Source organism: Lepidochelys kempii, chromosome 12 (assembly GCF_965140265.1).
Source record: "Lepidochelys kempii isolate rLepKem1 chromosome 12, rLepKem1.hap2, whole genome shotgun sequence".
Lineage (NCBI taxonomy): Eukaryota > Metazoa > Chordata > Testudines > Cheloniidae > Lepidochelys > Lepidochelys kempii.
The window spans coordinates 12928701-12944996 of NC_133267.1; the positions used below are offsets into that span (position 1 = coordinate 12928701).

The 16296-nt window shown below is 47.0% G+C and overlaps 1 protein-coding gene and 1 long non-coding RNA gene across 5 annotated transcripts in view; one reads left to right on the top strand and one right to left on the bottom strand.

Moving 5' to 3' along the window:
• The window catches only part of LOC140896209 (uncharacterized), a 13976-nt gene extending 353 nt beyond the window's left edge, over window positions 1-13623 (bottom strand). Inside the window, exons 1-2 of the long non-coding RNA XR_012154462.1 lie at window positions 13095-13623; window positions 3653-3728 (exon numbers count right to left, since the gene is read on the bottom strand). This is a non-coding gene — a long non-coding RNA (uncharacterized lncRNA). The remainder of the gene's footprint in view (window positions 1-3652; window positions 3729-13094) is intronic.
• IRX3 (iroquois homeobox 3) overlaps window positions 1-15873 on the top strand; it is a 106408-nt gene extending 90535 nt beyond the window's left edge. Inside the window, exons 2-5 of one of the 4 annotated variants that reach the window (XM_073307590.1) lie at window positions 11366-11572; window positions 12799-13813; window positions 14728-14794; window positions 15479-15873. In XM_073307590.1, coding sequence (XP_073163691.1) covers window positions 11480-11572; window positions 12799-13813; window positions 14728-14794; window positions 15479-15533 — 1230 coding nt within the window. In that variant the 5' untranslated portion in view covers window positions 11366-11479 and the 3' untranslated portion in view covers window positions 15534-15873. Of the gene's footprint in view, window positions 1-10923; window positions 11573-11971; window positions 12064-12798; window positions 13814-14727; window positions 14795-15478 lie in introns of those variants that run through there. The other 3 variants (XM_073307588.1, XM_073307591.1, XM_073307589.1) reach the window with 3 other exon arrangements.
• Window positions 15874-16296: the final 423 nt, after the last annotated feature.

Here is a 16296-nt window from a genome sequence, read left to right on the forward strand (position 1 = left end):
ACCCTGAAGTTTGCTTTGATAATCGTTGGCATCCGCAGAGTTGGGGGGAGAAGAAATCAATTAGGTGGCTTTGTTTTAATAACACTGAAATACTGTACATCATTGCTGATTTCATTATGCTAATGAAGTTACCTATTCCGTCATTACATATTTAGCTACTGTGTTGCAATGTGAAAGAGGATCGATGGGAGGGAAAACATTGCTGGAGAAAGCAAATCTTGCCAGTCAATAACAAACATTTTCTTATTTCCCCTGCAAAATAATTACTAGGAAAGAGACCTTTGCTGGTGTGCTCTGGTAGAGCGGAAGGCGGGCTAAGCCCCGTTCGGCTTTAAAAACACTGCTTTTCCTGGTCAGCCGGGTTTTAGAAACGCATCGGTCTGTTTCAGCCTTTCCGAGAAATGATGTACATTTCATGCCCCTGTCCTCTCCTGCGAGCTCTGCCTTGACTCTCGCTTCTGCCACTCCACCCTCCTAGCCCGTGTGTCAGGACTTGCTCCGCAGTCCTGTAACGGGCAGCATCTGCCTCTGCTACTCGCTGCAAGGTTATCTTTCCAAGGCTAATTCCAGAATAGTTCTTTACACTTAAATGCTCACCCTTACTTACTTTCAGCAAATCACTACAAGCCTTTGCAGGAATCAATAACACTGAACGATCGCATTTGACCCTTTTCAGAAAATAGCAATAACAGTAGCAACCACCCCTTGTACAGGTTTCAATATGCAGTGTGTACAATCCGTAAGGACATATGTATTATATTATCTCTACACACAGACTATAGTACTGAGAGCTAAAGTGCGTGTGTATTTAATCGTACACACATAGTGTGATAGAAAACGCCGAAGCATTTGTATAGGTTTCCATCTACACATCAATACGGTCTAGGAACTTCTACCCTGTTCCATTAATCTTCTCCTATAGTCTAGTTTGAAACCGTCCTAGTTCAAGGGTTAGCAATTGACGGGGGGGGGGTGTATATTATCTACAGAGAGAGAGAGTCCACAACAGGAATCTTTGAGAGATGCTATAACTTAATAGTACTAACAAATATACACCGCTAGATCAATTTCCCACCAATCTCCAAAAACCCGGGCTCTGTTCTCCGATGTTCTGTCACCGTGGCTTGAAAGACTCTGTGGCAAAGTTGCCAGAGCCATGATTGGAGTAAAGCCAGGCAGATCCAGCAATCTTCCCTCCGGATCCCACCCAGGGTATCCAAAATTCCCTAAAACGGACTTAAGGACTGTACAACCTTGTACAAATTCAGAACGGTTTGCTGAAGTCCTCTAAAGTAAAAGACAACACCATTAAACACTGCTCTCTGAAACCAGCCTCAGTATCATCGTCCCATAGGCTGGCGGGCCCTGTGCCAGCTTTTCATTGCCTCTCCTTTTCACCCATCAGTAAGAGGTTGCTGCCCCAATACTTTGTAGGCCCTCGTCTTTATAGGACTACGGTCATTAACGGGTCCTGGCGGAGTCTGGCCATTCCCATCCGTGTTCATTAGCGTTTCCATTTAGTTTAAGGTGGTTTCCAGTCCACTCTTTTTTTAACCAGTTCAGTTCACATTTTGAATGTTATGTTCACTCTATTTGTTCCTGTAAATCGGGTTCAACACACCCCCCCCGCCCCATTTCTTCACCTGGCAACTGTAGAACGGTAGAGTCTGTCGGGGGGTCCAGAGTCTGGACGGATCACAAATTCGGCATGTGCAGGGACATTCCTGTAATAAGGCCGCGGATAAAGGGCTTAGTGTGACCAACGGACAGAAGGGAACCTACCCAAATGGTGCCAATGTCATTTCACATGAGACAGGGCTAAACCTGGTGAAGGGATAACTCTGCCCTCCACCTACTCGTGTTCCTAAAGGTGCTGTCAGGCAGGTGTGGGGGTTTATTCCCCCTCTCCCTTCTTCTCCTGCTCCTTTTAAAGAACACGTGTCAGGAAATTTAGGGACTACACCAGTTAGAGAAGTAGATTTATTTATGTATTTTGCACACCCGCTTTCTTGTTGTTCCAAGGTCTATGTGCCGACTCGAATGCGAGTCTTGAATCTTCGAGGAGCCTCTCGGCGGTCAGTTATTTGGCAGGATAGTTCCCTAGCATGAGGCCAGGGTGAGCTGCCCTGGTATATCTGGAATGGGTGGGCGAGAAGTAAAAAATATAGGGTGGAAGTTGGTTTTCCTCATCCACTCTAGATCGCTCAAGGTCTCCTCTCTCTTCTAGACCCAAACAGTCCTTGCTTGTTGCTGTCTGACTCCTCCCTCCCTCCACACACTGACAGCTCAGGCTGCTGAAGTATTTCCTCCAGGCTTATTGCTTTCTAAATTATAATCTCTCTTCATTGTCAAGGCTCAGAGAGGCAGCCTATTTCCCACCCAGCTAGCCGAATGTCTTTGTGACTTAGTGGATTTTTGCAACGACCCACATCCGAAGATTTGGGGCAATGAGTGCCCTCCTCCATCTGCCCCTTTTCTCTTCCTAGCAGAGGTTTTACACTTGGTAACCCGGGCCATGCCCCAGTGTCTGCGGTCTCTGGCTGCAGGCGAGAATCTCTATTGGAAATCAATGTGTGTCACGGTTTCAATAATGATGGCAAAGCTGTAAAAACTAGCCATGGAGAGAACAGCAGATAAACTGGGGCAAAGACCACCAATACAGAGAGGGTTGGTCATGCTACCACTCGTCGCCTAAATCACCTCCCTTTCGGGGCTCGCTTTTAAAATATCTCCTTTACCTAGAAGCTTTTGGGGAGGGGAGCTGGGGGAGGAGAAAAATGAAGGGGGTGGAGCCCTTTGTGTCACCGACTTTTTAAAAGCACATTGCCTTTTCTAAGTATTAACACGATCTGGTGAAGTGGGAAACAGAACCGTGATTTTCTGTTCTCCGGCCTTGAAGAAGTTTGTGTTGTTCGCCTCAGTAATTTCCAAAAGCCAGAGTGAAGTGTCATGCAAAGCACTCTCCTTAAGGCCTGGGTACAAATAGTACGTTAAACTGCCCTGGGTTTGAAATGGCTGCATGATTGCCAGCCCCAAACGCCGCCCTTTGTTACATATTAATGCAAACGCTCGCTGCACGCAGGAGTTCATTTCGAACGTGTTCCATGCAATTGTTTTATCCAGCATTATTGCCGATCCAGCCACTTCCACCAAACAGCAGATGCAGCCTCTAATGCAAATATGGCCATGTCCCTGCTGAATTAGCCTTGTCACTTAGCCCAGAAGCTGGCAGCGTCAAGCCAGCTTGCATTTTAATTTGGCCCTGAAGTTACTTATTTCATTATTGATCAAACATAATGCTGAATCAATGTTCATCTTGTTACCTGGGCCATTTCCATGTAATACAGTGATAGCACTGCCTGGAGTTACTCATTCCCATCCCAAAGTGACTTTACCATAAAATCAATGCTTGTTTGTTACTGATATAAAGCAGCATCCATGGAATGAGGAGCAAATCAAGCAGTTATGCCATCATCGCCATCGCAGTATAAAAGTTGCCATAGAACATGTATTTGCACAATGGCTTTGATATTTAAATCGGAATGAGATTCTGATCAGAAATACCCTCCCCCCTCTCTGGGAATGGAAAATCACAGGTTTAGAGATTATGGGCTTTTTTGATACTTTGGGCGTTGCCATCTGTAAAGGTTACCTTTCAAGCTAATGGAGAATTTGTTTCTGAATCCAAGTATCATTCCAGGTGGATGTGGGTTGTCAGATCTTCGGGCCTGTTTGAATAAATATAATCAATACAATAATATTATTGTAGGAAGATTGTGTTTCCCCAGTGATGAATGTAGAACGAGGAAATTTACAAGATGCCAAAGGTCAGGAGCTACTCTCTGGTATCTTGAATTACATACAAGGGAGGATTACGTTTTATTTTATACAGATTGGCCATGTGGATCTGTTAGCGTCAAAAATGCCAGTCTACGTGCAAAGTCACCCAGCAAGTATGTTGGCTGCTGTCAGAAACGTTTGATCCTGTAGAGGTGATCGCTGTGGGGCAGGAGACGGGATGTTTGTGCATTTGCAGACGGCCCATCATCAGACCCCTTTGGGGCAGTGCAGTTTTTAAAAGAAGCCGGTTTGGGGGGAGGGGGATATAAGGGTGGAAGTAAGTTTACAAGGAGCACGGTTGGTTAATGCAGCTCTCTCCAACCGGGCAGGGTTTTACTGGCGATGCTACAGCCCTATCGCAGGGTCTCTAGTCTTGGGAAGCAGGATATTAACCGTCCCGAGTCTGGTGGTTTCGAATTATGCCATAACTTCAGCTAATCTAATGGGGAGAGACGGGGGGCGAAGGGAGGATAGCCCTGGTTGGTTGGGGTTTGGCAGCCCATGAGGTGACCCTAGCAGGCTCTGTTTAGTGTTTACACTGATCAGTTAACGCGTCCCTGTGGCATTTGTCCAGAGGCAGCTCGAGGGGGGGCGGAGTGGAGGAAAGAAAGGACTCCCCCTCTCCCCTCCCCGCCCATCTCAGGCTCAGAGCAAGCATCAGAGATTTCACAGAGGACAAACAAGGGTAAATAGCAGCGAGCGGCAGGTGGGGAAATAATCAGGTCTAAAGTCCCTAATAAAACCCAAGGACCCACGATCAACAGAGGCTAATATTTACAAAGGAGCAGTGATGGGAGCACCTAAAGGACTAAAGCGACACTTGCAGCCCTGGCCTTCCCCATCAATTATTGCACTCAACTTCTCTGGCAGCCTCACTTTGTAGTCAGAGAGTCACTGGGCCAAACCTGGGTGTGTACGCCATATAGACGGTATCTGTTTAGTTTGCAATAGATGTGACTAGAATACAAACAACATAAAAAGTGAGCAAAACTGGTCCAAAATGGGTCTTTCTGGACAGAGCTGGCTATTAACTGGCCCGGCTGATACTGATGGGTGATGGGTAAATCTTTGATTTCAGCTTTGCCAGGTCTAGAGGAAAACGGATAGGGGAACTTTCCCATCAGCGTTCGTACTTTCTGCCTACTTCCCCCTCACCAAATAACCTCCCTTCGTTTATGAGCAAGGGAAACATCCCTCGCTGGATATCAAAGTGAAATCGCTAAATTAACACAAAAGCCACTCATTTCCAAGGACTATGGAAACTCTAACAGTGTACATAAAATCTATTGGCATAAAATTAGTGGATTGTACTAACAGATTATAAATCACCTAAATGGTCAAACCACAAATATGAATCACGAATTCCTATAAAGATTAATGTTTCCTCAGATTCGCAGTAATTATGCATTTTTTGGACAAAAGCCTTCTCCCAGTCTCTCAGTTCTGAACGCTGCTTTTCTGAAGTCTTTCCAAAATTCGGTGGGGTTTCTAATAAACCATTTACCAAGGGAAAGGTTTTATTAACACCTCAAAAATCTATAAAGTTTAAACAGAGAGAGAGGGGGGGGGGGGGAGAAAGAAAGGCAACAGATAGGAAGTTAGGTAACATAATACAGTGACCTGCTGGCAACTTTCCGAATACAAATCAGCGAAGAACCACAATGGTGGGAAAGCGCCTAGAAATGAAAGAGAAAAAATACTGCTGAGAGTCCAGCTTTTCCAAAGCGGGAGAGGCTTGTTTTCCAGAACTGCCCTGGAAGTCTAAAGCATCTGCTGATGGCCTCTTACCTTTGCTTAACCCTTTCTGATAAATCGTGTAGCGTGATATGTTAAACAAAAACTATTCTGTGCAGAAAGGAGAACTAGCCTGGCAGGCGGTATACAGAACTTCGGGCGTCTGAGAGGCACCAGGCTTCCATCTCGCCTCCATGGAGGACTCGAGATAATACTTAGGTCTACAGGTAACTGAGTCTGTTCTTATTCAATTTCCTTAAATGGCCGAGAGAGCACTTAAAAGCCCGGAGAGCTTCTGGCCAGCGTTTTCCTATTAACTAATTTCACTTCGATCCTATTGAAGTGTATGCTTTATAACCTTCAAATGAACCCCCCCCCCTTTCTCCCTCCCCGTTTTTCCCCTCGAAAACAAAACCATCACCTTTTAATGACAGAGTAAAGCTTTTAAAAATCTTGCTGCCTCCTTGGCTAATATTATAACCCGTGTGGCGCACAAATCGGTTTGAAACACACACCCGTCAGGTTTTTTTAACTGCAGGGGACCGATATGAAAATCGAATGTGGTCTCTTGTTGACGACAATTACTAAATACCTTGGAATGGCCAGGGCAGCTGCCATGGGCAGAGGGCGCTAGAATGTTATTTGGCAGAGTTTCTTTATTTCGCTTGGGGGGGCGGATCTGTGTAACAGTGGTTTAAAATGGATACATATATTTACAATTTGAAAAGGGTTCTGCTGTTTCCTGGTAACGCTCCCCACAAATGGTAATAATAAAAGGCGAAGTTTTTTTTTTTTTTTCCCCTCACCGTAGGTCATTAGATTTACAGACAAGGTACTAAATCATTTTAGGTCCCAAACCCCTTAAGGAAACACACACACATTCTGGCCCCCTCCCCTTTGTAAAGAAACCTTAGATAAGAGGAGACAAAACAAACGCGAAGGTTTTATGAATGTCTCCTACTAATAGCTTACAAATACAAAAAGTTGATGTCGGTTGTAAAACGCCAATTGTCAGTGGCCTCTTCCCAAAGCCTTCACATGAAGGGTCATTAATTGTGTTTTCTTTCCAAATCATATGTCACTGCAATTAACAGATTTTGATCAAGAGACTCCTTTAAGATTGATTCCATATGTGATAACGAATGTGCAGCTTGTTATCTATCTGTCGCCTTGGAATTATGGAAAAGCTTCAAACGTGTAATTTGAAGAGTCTTTTACTCAGCTCTTTGATCTTTCCTTTTAGTTTTAACTCCTTTTTCACTGCAACCCTTTCCCTGATTTCACTTGTTTGTTTATTCCCTGCCTTCCCCACCTCTAGATCTTGTATATTGGCTGTTTTCAGCCTTTTATTTTCCCCATGTGTTGATTGTGAAAATTGCCAACGCTTTGGCAATCCACAGTTCCTAATCAAGCAGTTATCATAATCGTCCCGGAAATTGGACTTCACAAGGGCAGGTAAGAGCCTAATTAAACTCACAGCTTCAGTGACAGCTTTTCAACAACTTCCAACAAGTGACACCCATTCTACCAGGCTGTGGTCCTGAATTCGAAGTCTCGACTGGTTATCTGGGCCACGGTTCCCCTTTTTCCTAGCTGGGATCTCTAGAACTATGGATGTTTATGGAGTGAGCGAGGGAGACGTTCAAAGGAAACACAGATTAAAACATGGCACAGTGTCCACGTTATATAGTCTGTGACCTGATGCATCTGGGCGCAGCAGCCTGTGAGTGGTAGGAAATGTCAGGGCTATCAAGCCCATGCAGGGTGTGACAGGCGCTTTGATTCATTTATATACATATTAAATAACAGTACATATACTTCTGGGCAGGGGTGTTTTATGCACAGGGCTTGGGTCCTGTCTGCAGAATTTCTTCTTGCGCCCACAGAAGGACCGAGGCTCTGTTCGCCTGGGGAGAGGCGAAAGCCGCTGCCGCTTCGGTACAAATGAACACAAATCCAGTGCACGCTTCTCGGTCTCAGTCCGCATTTTCCTTATTACAGGGTCCCAGCTTCTCTCAGAGCCTGGAGCCAAGGAGGCTCTGTTGCAGTTTGAGGAGGTTTGGTTTTAGCTCAGTGACCGTGTGAGTGAGCCAGGGCGGGAGAGGATGGATGTTTGGGGTAATAAATCAGAAGCAGCTCTCCCAGCTTTGACAGATCCCGGCCAGGAGACACGTGTCTGTCCGGAGTAGGAGCGCTGCACAGAGACAAGCCGGCTGACCGGAGAGAGCAGCAGATCCTTTCAGTCCTACTGGCTCTAGCCATCTTGTCCCTGGATAGGTTTCTTCTCCATCCGAGCACCCACATTAGCTGCGAGCCAGCTCCAGGGCTCACTTTATCTCTCCAGTCTGTTGCCAGATGTTTCGCAAAATGTGTCCCACTTCTCTGCTTTGCATCCGTCTGACTCTATTATTTTTCCTCTCTTCCGTCTACTGTTTTTTTCTCTCTCCCACCCTTCCTTCAGCGTTGCTTTTTTCTTCCTCCCCACTCGTTAGCACTCCCTGGGTTGAAGGCACGGCTGCTGCTTTAATTGCTCCACGCTTAGCAGGTTCCCTGCCCCATCCGCAGCCCTCTCCCTAGACGGCGCGTCGCTGTCACATGCTGGTGTTTCTATCCTCCCTGTGCCATGTGCCTTTCTGGCTGGAGAGATGCTTTGAACCTTCCCCTGCCGTAGTTCGGCTGGAGTCTTTTCTCTCCCCTGCGCCTGGTGGTTGTTTTTCGGGTTTCTTTTGAACCTCTCCGCTTAACAGCCATAGCTTGCCCGCTTTCTCCTCCAGTCCATTTGGTGCGGCTGCATTTCCTGTCCGTTTCTTTCCCATTAATAAACCATCATTCATCCTCATCCTGACCTGAATTCATTCGCCCCCATAAATTTCTCGCCTCCCATATTCCCTCTGTCAGGGCTTGCATTTTCCCCCACGTATCTTCAATCTCACTTCTTTTCTCCGGGCTGTTTGATAGTAGGGTGAATGGCTACATTTTTATTTCACCTGGGTAGCGGCGGTTTCTTCCCTCCCACCCCCCGTTTTTGGTTTTATTCTGCACTTTAAAGAAGAACCAAATAAACCTAGATTCCTTCTCTATGCCTTATTCAGCTTCTACTACTGTCAGTCATGAATTAGAATCAGCACAACAATCCATGTCGAACACGTGTATTTCCCCGTTCGGGATGAACTTATATTGATTGTATTGTTGATTAAAAATCTATCTTGATGACACAAGACAGTAGGATGAGATAATAAAATAATCTTGCCAGCTTCATAATCTCAGTAAATGAGCAGCGGTGAAGCCACACCGCTTCAGTAAATGAAGCAATCGTGAAGCCACAATAAAAATACGTATCTGATGCGTTCGGTCTGGGCTGTGTGTATGCAAATCTATCATGTGTGAGTGTGGGTACAATATGTAATATGTATGTAGAGTAGTAGGTAGAATTATGGGGACTACCTGCTGAGAATTGATCAAATGATCATTCATTCCTGTGACACTTTTGCCTTTCCTCCCCCACCCCCAAAATACATTCCTAAAAGTTGTGTTCCGCTTTCAAGCTATTTCCAAACCTTCTCAGAATCGCAGCGATTAAACCTTGCAATTTGTACAGAGAATTAAAAGAAACAAGGTCACAGGCTTCCCTCGCTACTTTCCTTCAGAATTAAAAAGAAACAAACATACAACTGAATTTAATATTATCTCCATTACATTATATTATAAAAACCTATTACAAGAGCAAAGTTGAATAGGAGAAAATAAATTCCTCCAACCCAGAGTTGTTTTTGCACTAGATTAGCAGATAGGGGATGCTATAAAGATTAACTTAATACGATTAGAGATGTTTCCTACAGATTTTCATATATTGATTCAGGGAATTTTAATTCTGGGTCTTGCTTTCCCATAATCCGTATTTATTACAAGATGATACAGTTTTATTATAGCAAGCTATGAAGGTCGATTCCTTTAACTGTATAATCTGACATGAATTTCATTTTTTAAAGAAATGTAGTTGTAAAAAGCCATACTGTGACCATAGTTATTATATTGTAGCTAATTCATATTTTAATGGTAATAAATCCACAGAGTATTCAGAAACATGGGGGAATATGATTAAATGACTCTCCAGCATAACAAATATAAACGCCTCAGAAGAACCTTCAGAGGTTTGTTTTTAATTCATTTAATTCCCCAAAAGCAACAGTGGTAAATTCAGAATTTTGCCCCGCAAAAGTCTTAACTCTACAGGTTGCAAAAACTTTTTACGTTCCCTTTACTCGAGTCCCCCAACACAACGGTAGCAAGTCAGGGTACACCTTTTCTTCCAAGACACCCACTTTGTCTTAAATGCGTTTTAACTCCTCTTAAAACGCTAAAATTACAACCCACACGGTGGTTTCAGAAAAACCAGTATATCAAACCGTGTTGATCATAAAATAAGGGTATACAGTAATTACAACATATTTCGACTTGCTCCCAGGAACTCTTTAAAACATGCCACTATACCCAGGGCAATTGTTCTATGTCCCAGGTAAGGCTGCACGTGTCGTGATTCAGAACAGAGGGAATAAGCAAAATGATCATAAATTTCCTAATTAGAGATTTCGCACCAAGACAAAAAGGTGTTAATTAGTTTAATTCCAGTGCCTGTCATTGTCCCTTTTTTCACACCACTTATTTACTAATGGCCCAGAGGGCTGCTCCCGTCTCTTCTTTGTTAGGATTTTAATTTGCCTTCTTTTCTGCCTTTGATGTAAAATTGTGACCCTACAACTCTTTGAAGTCTCTTATTAGGAAGAAAATTAACTTAGCTTTTTCACTGTATCTGCCCACTGTTAGGCCAGACAAAATGTAGAGAACTCCTTAAAGGTTCAGTATTAGGAAATTTCAAACTGGCTCTGGAAATGCAAATTAAAAAATCTAATAGACTTTAAATCTATATTAGGCGATGTAACCCATGCTAGGGCCGGGGGAAAAGGGAGGAGTAGGGGGAGGGAATATCTTAATAAAGAAAACAAATGTGAACCTACACTAGATAAGGTTGTAAACGTAAAATTCTGCAAGGAAACATAACTTTTTGTTCTCTTTCCTGCGTGTAATTTTCCAACAGCTTCCTATTTCTTTTATTTCGGGGGGGGGGCGACAAGGGGGCTATGAAAATATAATTGTGTGTATCTATCTGTATATAATACATATATAAATCATAAAACCGTAGGGCAGGGTTTAAACCTTTGTAAAACACAGAACTGATTGGCGATTGCTAAAACGAGATTTGAAAGCAACTCAAATAAAAGATCGCGACGTCAGTAAACAGATTTAGAGAAGGGGAGGAAAAAAAAAAAGCTAGTGACAAACCCAGAGAGAGAGCTCTGGGCAGGAGAGAGAGAGAGAGAGACTTAAAAGAAATAGGAGGGGCTTGCGAGAGACTAGAAATGTCAATCAGAGCCCAGAGTCCCAATAATCTCCGGCAATCTGTTAGGACCTGACCTGAGTCCACTCAGATCAATAGGAAAAGTGAGAGAAGAAAGAAGCGATCGGATCGTGTACAGCAGCGGCCGGAGAGAGAGAGGAGGAAGCTCACGGCCTCTCCAACACCCCTCTCTCCCCCTCCCCTCCCCACCCATGTCTGCAAGAGTTTGCGGGAGGCACTGAAAAGTGCAGACAGCCAGCAAGGGCGAGCGAGCCAGCTCCCTCCTCTTCTACCAGCCCTTCTACTTTCTCTCCTTTCTCTCCTTTTTTTTTCTCCCCCCTCCTCCTCCTTCCCCCCCCTCCCCTACCCCCTCTGCCCACCATGTCTTTCCCCCAGCTGGGCTACCAGTATATCAGGCCGATTTACCCCTCTGAGCGCCAGGGGAGCGGCAGCGCTCGAAGCGGGACAGAGCTCACCCCGTCCGGGACTCTCTCTAATGTGTTATCCTCCATGTACGGAGCGCCTTACGCCGCCGCCGCGGCTGCTCAAGGATATGGTGCTTTCCTGCCTTACACCGCCGAGCTCCCCATCTTCCCGCAGCTGGTAAGAGCCGCACAGACCACCCCCCCATCTCCGTCCGCATCCTCCACCCCCACCCCCATGCCCCCCGGCTCCCCCTCTGCCTTGAGGGGGCTCGTTTGTGGTTTTTCGGCTTTGGCCTTTGCGGAGGAGCGATTGGCACGAGCAGGAGCGGAGAACTGGACCGAATCTTTCCAAGGAAATCCGACTTGCCTGCCTTCCTGGCGCCTTAGAAAGCCCCAGATTGTTTTCTAACCAAGCGAACATCTTCACCTGGATCTAATTTTTTCCATGGGGTGGGGGGGAAGAGGAGAGAGGGGGAAAGGAAGGTTTTGGGGTGGGGGGTTTTGGTGGTGGGTTTTTTTTTTTTTTTTTTACATTGCTTTCTGTTTGTGTGAAGCCGGGACAAGAAATACCGAGTTAAGGACACGTTTGCGCGTTGGCAGGATTTTTAATGATTAAGGAGAAGAACAATGAGTGATCTATTTTTATTTTTTTTTTGTGGCCAGTTAAAAGTAAGGCAGGTGAAGGGGGTGGCAGGGTTAAGAACTTTAAACAAACACAAGTGGGGGCTTGTTGGTTCTTGCTGCGCCCGGGCAGGTTTGAGAGGGGTGACAATCCGCCTGCGGTGGGAACTGCTGGGAACCGAGAAAGATCCACGCACCGAGAGAGGGGCCTGGTTGAATTTCTGCCGGGAGAGATTTTGATTGACAGTTTCGGCTTGTGCTCTTAGGGGTCTGCGAAAGGCTTTAGAAGTGTTTTATAAACAGCACGTCACACGACGGGGGCCGCGGCACTGGCTGGCTGGCTGCGTTGTTGTTGTTTCAGAGGGGGTGTGTGGGTGTGTGTGTGTGTGTGTACGTGTGTGTACGCGCCTGCCCCGGCGCCCATTTTTATAAAAGCGTGTGCAAAGTTGCAAAGTGGGGCTGCAAAGGCAGGTCGGGGTGTCCCGCTCGGCGGGGGATTGCACCCGGCAAACCGGGCCGCTCGGCGCGCTGCCTTCACAGCCAGGGAGAGACCTGCCCGCTCCCGGCCCCTTTCCCTCCTGTCTGCAAAATCATACGGCGCTTCCCCGCCGCCCCCCCCCCCCCCAGCCCTGGCGGGGGCTCGCCGCACGCCTGCCCAGGGAAGAAAGCCCCCCTCCCCCCAGTGGCCCGGGACACCCGGGGGAGGGGACAACCAGCCAGAGCCCTATTCTCCCCCCCCCCCCCCCGCTGAAACCTCTCTCTCCTTCTCCCCGCTGGCTCTAGGGTGCCCAGTACGAGCTGAAGGACAGCCCCGGCGTCCAGCACCCGGCCTTCCCTCACCACCACCCCGCTTTCTACCCCTATGGGCAGTACCAGTTCGGGGACCCGTCCCGGCCCAAGAACGCCACCCGGGAGAGCACCAGCACCCTCAAGGCCTGGTTGAACGAGCACCGCAAGAACCCCTACCCCACCAAGGGCGAGAAGATCATGCTGGCCATCATCACCAAAATGACCCTCACCCAGGTCTCCACCTGGTTCGCCAACGCCCGGAGGAGGCTCAAAAAGGAGAATAAAATGACCTGGGCGCCCCGCAGCCGGACGGACGAGGAAGGCAACTCCTACGGGAGCGACCACGAGGGGGAAGAGGACAAGCGGGAGGACGAGGAGGAGATCGACCTGGAGAACATCGACACGGAGCACATGGAGAGCCACAAGGACGAGCTGGAGGAGGACCCGGACCTGCTGCACTCCGACTCCAAGACGGACTCCGAAGGCTCCGAGGGCTTCGAGGACTTGCCCGGCTCCGAGGAGCGCTTCCTCAAGGCCATGGAGGGGGAGCGCCCCCACCCGCCGGCCGGGGGGCTGCCGGAGCCCCTCAAGCTGCCCCGCCAGCAGCACCGCCTCTCCCCGCCCGCCCCGGCCTCGCCCCCGACGGAGGGCAGCTTAGCCAGCGCGGGGCAGAAGCCCAAGATCTGGTCCCTGGCTGAGACGGCCACCAGCCCGGACAACCCCCGCAAGTCCCCCGGGGGCGGCAGCGGCTGCTCCCCCCCAGCGGCGGCCCCCCAGAGCCTGCCGCTGGCTCCGCCTCCGCCCCACAGACTCGTCTCCTCCTGTCCGCTGGGCAAGTTTCCCAACTGGACCAGCCGGGCTTTCTCGGCCCACCACCACCACCCGCACCCGCTCACCTTACTGAACACTCCCCACCTGCTGGGACTCGGGGCCACCCCCGGCGCTGCAGCCATCGCTGCCTTCTCCAGACCCGCCGACCAGGCTCAGAGCACGGAGTCCGCTGGAACAGGTGATGGCTAAGGGGGTCTCCTGGACCTGGGGGCTGGGCTGTGGGGGGCAGAGTGTGGGGAGAGGTGGAGGGGCAGAGCTGGACAGGCCCACCCCATCCTGCGGGCAGAGAAACTCCCCTCCTGCCACTCTCCCTTGCTGAATTCTTCCCCCCCCCCTTCCCTTTTGGGCTGAAGTGGTTACAGATTTTTGATCCCTTTGACTCATCTCGGAGCCGCTAAACAGAGGGGTGGGGGGACCCATCAACCCAGAAGCAGTGAAATGGCTATTTAAAAAAAAGTGGAACGACCCCAATGCCTAAAATCCCAACTCTTCCAAATTACTAGCAGCCCAAGAAAGGGGCGGGGGTGGGGGAGACTGAATAGAAAAATGATAATTGGTCAATATATATCTTCTTTGTTTTTAATGGTAAAATTCTTCTCGCTTGGCTAGCGGGGCCAGTTATATTTCAGGGCTAGTTTTCGATGCTGTTGCGTGTGTTGGTTATTTTTTGACCACCGTCTACTTCTCATTTAGCATTAAGTGTGGTGCTCTGCAGTGACCCCCAAGTCTGCGTTGTATAGTTGTCAGTCACGATATAGTCACTTACTGCGTTTCACGTGGAAGAGAACAAATAGGCGGTTGCTAGTTCCTGTTGAATGTAACACGGCGACGTTATTTATTTCGTAAAAATAATGACTTGCCACCAACAGAGATTTTTGTTGTTGTTGCTGGACATCGCTTGGAACTCTTTTATGGGGAAGACTGGCCCTGAGACTTGCTTCAGTACTTCGCAGTCATTTCTACAGCAAACCAATCCTTCCCCCCGATTTGAAACTGCCCAAGCAACAGTGTTATCCCCAGCGGCTTAATTCGGGGATGGGCGGGGGGGAAGAGAGGGGTTTTAAAAAGGAACATTTTTTCTTCTGTTTTTAGATCGATCTAGTGCCTTGGAAGTAGAGAAAAAGTTAATAAAGACAGCTTTCCAGCCAGTTCAGAGGCGGTAAGAGATTACTTCCTCAGTCTCCTATGGATATATATATAGAGAGAGAGAGAGGAATGGAATTGTAAATAGATCATTTTCTCTGCTACTTTCGTTCCCTTTACAGTATCTAGTCATAAGGAAGCAGCTTTTGCTTCCCCGGAGTGGTTTGTGGGGTGTTATGATCAGTTAAGTATTGTTGACTTTTCAATTCAGCGTTCGAGACTTTGCAAACCTCTTATGCAATGCAAAGTTGCATTCGGCACGTCTTGATCTGTGGGCTTGCTGTTTTTATTTGTGTTAAAATAAATAGGCCAGGCAGCAGGAATAGTTATCATAGTCCTTATCCCTTAAATAGTGCAGGTAAAAATCAGGCCTGGATAAAAACAAAGGGGGAATTCAGTGAACAGTAGCAGAAGCTATTGGAAGGGTGGTTGGGATACGAGAAACTTCAGTCTAGCCTCATTCAGGCATAACTCCCACTCGAGTCAATGACACTTTTGCGGGGGGGGGGGGAAGCTTGGGCCCATCCTGTATCACAGCTAATTGCAAATGGGTATAAATAGTCTATAGACATTTTTAATATTTATATTTAAATATTTTTATTCAACACAACTAAATGCTATCTAAAGTTAAAACTCACTGTGCCAACTAAACCTGAACAGAAATCCTATTAAATATTTCTTCTGTGTCATTTTTTTCCAGGCCCCAGAACCAACTTGATGCAGCTATGGTTCTATCAGCGTTGTCATCCTCATAGTTAATTTTTATTATTATTATTATTATTATTATTAATATTGTAATGATTGTGTAAAAAAAAACCAACAAAAACAACAACAAAAAAACTCTGTATAGTTACAACTTGTAAGCATGTCCGTATATTAAAATTTAAAAAAAAAATGGAGAGAGAAAGAAAGAAAGAAAGAAAGAAAAGAAACCGCTTCTTTACTATCATCTGGATTAGCTGAGTTCGTGAGGTTTTTTTGGAAGTCCAGTGAGAATTAGGTGTCTCGATTTTTTTTTTGTATATACAGTAAAAATGTACATATGTGTGAACCAAATTGTACAAGAAAGTATATATTTTGGCTAATAAATAAACTGTTGCCACTTTGACTACATTCTCTTCCGCCACCAATGGCGTTACTTCCCCCCTTCTGTTTGTAAGCCTGAAAAGGTGGCTTGGGGGATTTAAAATAGGCTAGTTTCTGCCGCGTCTGTGTGTCTTGTCTGCTCAGAACTTCCCTGGAAGGCGGAGGGAGTTTGGGGGTGTAGGATCGAGTGGTAAAATACAGGATAAAGGGCGGGGGGGGGGGAATGATAGGGGAAACCGTGTGAACGCGGCGGAGGAAAGGCAGGGTTGCGGAGAGGTATTTGTTTCTCCGGTCTCTGGCAGGGGAGACGCTGAAATTCCATGGTTGGGGCGAGCACCGAATTCCTTTCGGGGGTCTCCTTTTAATCGGGGGCGAGATTTAGGAGCCAGAGCTGCGGGGAAACCCCTACAGAAACAGGAGCCCTCTTCAGTT